Source organism: Podarcis filfolensis (genome assembly GCF_964270895.1).
Source record: "Podarcis filfolensis genome assembly, chromosome: 11".
Lineage (NCBI taxonomy): Eukaryota > Metazoa > Chordata > Lepidosauria > Squamata > Lacertidae > Podarcis > Podarcis filfolensis.
Window position 1 is genome coordinate 24,784,787 of NC_139613.1, and position 6,000 is coordinate 24,790,786.

The window sequence follows — 6,000 nt, forward strand, 5'->3', positions numbered from 1 at the left end:
CATACCACACATTTAAAGCGCAAGGCTTAAAAAAATCCCGGGATAGAAAAATTCCCAGCATCCTTATCAACGAACAGTTCCCAGAATTCTTTGGGGAAAACCGTGTGCTTTAAACGCATGGTGTGGAAATACTGTGGTTCAGGGGCCACCCACCACAGAAAAAGCCCTCCTTTCACTTCACAGCCAAGTAAGACTTGCTGACGGTAAAGCCTGGGCACAAACCCAAGTTTGTGATATCTGTGTTGTGTTGTTTCACTAAAGACAGTCTTTTTAGTGCTAATGTTTTACTATAAACATTTGAATATTCTTTGATTAAGCCATAATTATAAGATACGAGCAAAAATAGGCATTAAGTGGCTGTGTAGCCAGACAAACTTTATAATGGAGTAAAAAATAAAAATGCAACAATACACCGACTAATTGTACAAAATATAAATTATTAATGTGATTTTCAAATTGCTTTTCTCTAGGATACCTAAGCACTCGGGACTATTTAGTCTCATTGCCTCAGAGACATTTGCAGATCTGCCTAAATTTCTAAAACCCAGTTAAATATTAGTCTCTTGGCACTGATGTTCATTCTGTGGTGCAGCTTGTTGTGTTCTTACGGAAATGAAACAGCAGTGGCAGCCATTGCCACAAAGCTAGTTTTTAAATTTAAAAAAATAAATGCCTCAAATAACATTGTCAGGCATCACATATTGGAGGTGTGCCCCTCCTAAAAGCACATGCAGAGGGTGAGGGTGTGTGTGTAGTTATTACTTACTTATTTCTATCCTATTTATATGCCAAAATGGCCACCTCACATCAACCCACCACACCAAGCAGTTTAACTAACTGCTAGATACACTGGGTTGTATCCAACTGTGAATAACTGGGCATGCAGACTTGACTTCCATGAACGCAGTGGGACTTCCCTCTCCCTGCTCTCCCACCACCAACGTATGGGGGAAGTTCTGTGGAGCTTGCGGAAGTTGTTCCAAACACACAATGAGTTTTTTGGACACAGCCCTTAATCTGGGAAACTGTACATGGCTATAACATCTACATGGGACTCGGGTGGCGCTGTGGGTTAAACCACAGAGCCTAGGACTTGCCGATCAGAAGGTCGACGGTTTGAATCCCCGCAACGAGGTGAGCTCCCGTTGCTCAGTCCCAGCTCCTGCCAACCTAGCAGTTCGAAAGCACGTCAAACTGCAAGTAGATAAATAGGTACCACTCCAGCGGGAAGGTAAACGCCATTTCTGTGTGCTGCTCTGGTTCGCCAGAAGTGGCTTAGTCATGCTGGCCACATGACCTGGAAGCTGTACCCCGGCTCCCTCAGCCAGTAAAGCGAGAGGAGCGCCGCAACCCCAGAGTCGGCCACGACTGGACCTAATGGTCAGGGGTCCCTTTATCTTTTATAACATCTATGTTTGTAATGCCAACATTAGCTTTGTACGTTTCCACACTGATCACTTTTAATCTGCTGGATTCTGAAAATATGATAGCTTTAGTAAACTTCCATTTTAACATTTTGTTGGGATGCAGCACAGCTAACTAAGCTGTTCTATCAAGGAAGCTGCTGCCGGCTAAAAATATTTTGGAGAGGCTCTCATAATTAGAAAACTGCTAAGGTTGGTTAAACTAGTCTGACAGAATAAGTGATTTCTTATTGTTGCCTAGGGAGATGAGATACTATTAATAAGTTGACAGTTAAACTGCACAGGATGAAGCAGGGCTACAGTACTATCCCTATTTAGGTCTTTGTTCAGACAACAGTACTGTGACAGGCAAATAATCGTTAATTTGATAAAGTAGTACATAACAATTTGCAGAACAAAACTGCAGAATTTAGCAAATTATTTTTTTCAGTTGCTCTTACATGATTAAAAAGAAATATATATCAAGACACCTCTTTTTCTTACATCCCATTCTCTGGTCCCACTACTCTAGGGCCAATGGCACCATAAGGTACACTTCACAGGGGAAATTCACTTTTTGGCATCACAGAAGACAAGAGTAACGTTGGACGGGAGAAAGACACGAGCAGGTCTAGAATCGAAACTTCTAGTTCTGCAAAGTGACACTCTAACCACACAACCACAGGGACAAACAGGAGAAAGGATTAAAGAGCATGCAATCTCAGAAAAGAAAAGAATTTGAGGATGGGAAAGATTTGGAAACCTTCTTCCAACAGAGCTGTTCTTTATTTCAAAAGAGTAGAAGAGTTTCTTGACCAGTAATGGACAGGTTCTAGGCTTTCCAAGCAAAGAGCATCCATATTTGTTTTTGTTCCTAATATTGCAACTTTCCATACTATAATTCCTATTAACCCTTCAGTTATATCTTATTGATGTTTGTGGTGGTAAACTCACTTTGAATTTTGAACCCAATCCCAAACCTTGGACACAGATGCTACTATTAATTCATTATAAATCACCATTGTAAATCACCATGTAAGCTTCTGTTTGAAGGTATAGTTTGCTATTTTAGAGTTTTCTTCAAGTTTCTCTCCTCTTCATTGAATGATTTGGGGGAGGGTATATTTAAAATCAGTCAATCTGTTGGAAATGCAGTTTTAAAAAATAGCTAATGTTACATGACATAAGGTCCTTTTCTCAAACAGAACTTTGCAATTATGTTCTCAGTTTCCCTGTAGATTTCCCCATAGATTTCTCCGAACAATATCTTGCACAGTTAGAGGACATGGTTGTTTTTATGGCTGAAGGAGATTCTTCAGCAATTACTTGGGAAGGAGACAGAAAAGGGGCTTTCTTTAGTCTCATTTTCCATAGCAATTCTGCTTCGTAGTTGAGGTCTTGAAACTTGGTATTTTCTAAACCTTCACTTTTGAAACGTTGCCAGAAGGCACTGTGTGTATCTCACTGAGCACTGGAGAATTGAAAGAGACTCCACAGCCTTCAAATAATAAATATATATGTTTATAATCAGAGGGAGAAAGATCAGTCAGACCAATCTGAAAGTAAAACTGCTTAATGTTTGGGCTGGGGCTGTAGCTCTGTTGATGTGCAGATCTTAACACCTATTTGCTTTGCCTCACACTTTTTTAGCCTGGGTATTCTGAGCTATTTTTTGGTGTAGCATCTGTCTGAGTTGGCTAATGAGAAATTTAACAGTGGTACTTAGGCTTTTAAAATTTCCTGAGAGAGGTAGAACTGCAAAAATGAAGATATCTGTCGTTTGGGGATGTGAGCAATGTTAAATTAATGAGCACTGCAGCTAAAGATTAATTTCAATGGATGAAATAGCAGAGTTCCTCTTCGGAAGAATTTGGAACGGGCAGATGTAAGAATTGCAGAAAACAAAAGCCTTTCTTTTCTTTTTTACTCTAACTTAGATTATAAAATAGATGAATGAGTCATCGTTGCCCTGGGTTTGCCTGCTGTTTTCATTATTATATATTGTTCTTATCTGTATCCCACAGCTTGCACTGAAGGATCCAGTACACTCTGTGTCGCTGCAGCAATTTGTATATGAGAAGCTAAAAGCACAACAGGAATTGCTGGGAGAACAAGGCTTTCAGGCGCTCATGGAAACTGTGGATACAGAAATAGTCACTCAACTCCAAGACTTCTTACAAGGCTTCTGAAAAAGCAGAGACAAAAATTTCTACTTCTCTTTTCTTCACTTCAACATTATAAGGGCAAACTAAGCAGCCTTACATCTAACTGCAAAACCCAGCTTTTAAGAGAGAATTTCTTTTGGCAGCTACGGAAAAAGAGGCTATGGCGCTGGATTATTGTTTTTTCCAATTAAGACAAGATTGAAATAATAAATATAAACTCTCTTCTAATTAGTTTTACATGCTTGTTTCACGAAAATGCAATTTGCATATGGAGTAAAGGTTTCCGCACACGAGAGGCTATAAAAGCAGGTGTTTAATTTACTGTTTGTAGAATGGCAGTGGGTTTGATCTTCCAATCATGTGCTCCTAACACTTAAGAAATAGTGGCTACAGATATTTTTTTCCTGCAAGGATATCAGCTCTCTTAGACTGCCTTACACTTTTGTTTACTATTCAACTTGTAATAAAATGTAAGGTTTGAAGAGTGGAGGGAAGGAATGTGAGGTGAGCAAGTCCTCAACTGAGTCTTCAATTTAAATAGTATAAATAGTGGCAAGTATTCTAAGGGTTTCCTCTATGGGGAGTTGGACGTCTTTTGCAAAAAAAGAAAACCAATAAGGTCATCCAAATGTTTTGAATTTACTATGTTGATTACCTGTAGAATGTAAAGGTTTAATAAATTTGCTTTTGTCTTAGCTCCTCAAAAATGATTTTGATTTAAAATGTGTAGCACGTGGACCCAATGGTGGATTTCTCTATGTTCAAAATTGATAACCTGGTCTCAGGATGATGGGAGGTGAATGTATTATACACCCTAAATGAAAAATGGTGCTTGGGCATATGTACCCTGTGCCCCCTTTAAAGTGGTTAAGTGTTGTGAGATAGCGCTTAATATCTTCTGGCTGATTCTGGGAGAATGGGAATGACAGACCTCAAGTCTATCTGGGAAAATGAAGAAGGCTACACATCAAGGAAAGGGAGTTGAGAAACTTGTAGTTTCCCAGAACCTTCATTCCATTTCCTCCTATCTCACTTCCTAATCTCCTATTTTAAGAGGCTTGTTTTTTGTTTTTTTTTAGGCAAGGCTTCCACCTGTTCTCTATTGTAAGAAATCAATTTTTAAGGAAACAAATAAGAAATATGCAAGCAAAACGTTAGTATGATACTTGCTGCAGGAAGCTGGCAACTCTATGCAACTGTGGGGAGCCAAGTTTGCCATGTAAACTGTAGGTTACAAAATGTACTAGAAAATAAAACCTGATGTTTCCAGAATTCAAAAGAGTAGAATTTCAATTACATTTTCCAACAATACCCCACTTCTTTCTTATTCTCTAAGACTGCATAGAACTCTTATCAGTAATTCAGAGGCAGTGTCTCCTTTAACACACTTCTTGAAGCTATAAAGAATAGAAGTGCAGTGAATTTTAAGTAGCAATATTGTCATATTGCATTCCATTGTGCATCTCCCATGACCTTAGGTTTAGTCAGAGATTTATATTGCAATCCCTTCTCAGGAGTTATTCTCATTGAGCTCAGTGGGACTTACTCCCAGGTAAGCATGTATAATAAGATTGTAGCCCAAGGCCAAAAAAAGTTGCTAAAGCCAAAATAACATTAACATTAAGATACAATTAAATGTGTTGTAAAATGTTTTAATGGTAATGCAACCATTAGGATTAGGAAATTTCATAAAATGTACAGCTTTAAACCTGACTGAGTTTGGGTACTAAAATAGCTGCAACTAAATTTTGGAACATTCATCCCCCCTTCTCTGTGTGTGTGCTCATGATGAGAAATATCATCCCTAGACTCACAGCTCCCATCAGTCCCAGTCAGCATGATGAATGGTAAAGGATGATGGGAGTTGTAGTCTATCAACATCTTTAAAGGTCTTCTCATAAATGATAATTCCTTCTGCGAAAGAGAAAGAACCTTTAAGTAATAAACCACAGTCAAGTGATGTGGTGCATCCTGAATCTCAGAAAGGCAGAATTTAAAATGATGGTTTCATAACCAACAACAGCCTCCTTCCATTTACACCTGCCAAATATTCTTGGCCTACGGAGTTTAAAATTGTCAACATTCATGTGTTTATTCAATCAATAGGCCTATAGCCTGCTTTTCCTTTTGAGGAGCTCAGAACTTCGTTGGACCGCCATCAAGTATGACTTTTTGATCTGTAGGGATTAGTGGCTGATCAGTGGAAATCTCTCCTTTTCTTAGACATCCCTAATAAATCCCACCTTAATTAAGAAGCCATATTGCTGCAAAATAAGAATGGTGGTAATTTCTCCCTATTATTCTGAGTGAATGCTGCAGTGATCTTCTAGATTCTCCTGCAGAGTTCCTTGCATGTAACCCCTTCATATTAATAAGCAGGTTTTTTGCATAACAATTAGATGACTTAAAAGTTCTCTGTATTTCATGTTTTT

General features: G+C 38.7%; 1 protein-coding gene across 4 annotated transcripts in view; it reads left to right on the top strand.

Moving 5' to 3' along the window:
• IPO11 (importin 11) overlaps nucleotides 1-4,263 on the top strand; it is a 70,578-nt gene extending 66,315 nt beyond the window's left edge. For all 4 annotated transcript variants that reach the window (XM_083576050.1, XM_083576048.1, XM_083576049.1 and 1 more), the window contains exon 30: nucleotides 3,428-4,263. In XM_083576050.1, the coding sequence (XP_083432176.1) occupies nucleotides 3,428-3,592 (165 nt within the window). In that variant the 3' untranslated portion in view covers nucleotides 3,593-4,263. The remainder of the gene's footprint in view (nucleotides 1-3,427) is intronic.
• Nucleotides 4,264-6,000: the final 1,737 nt, after the last annotated feature.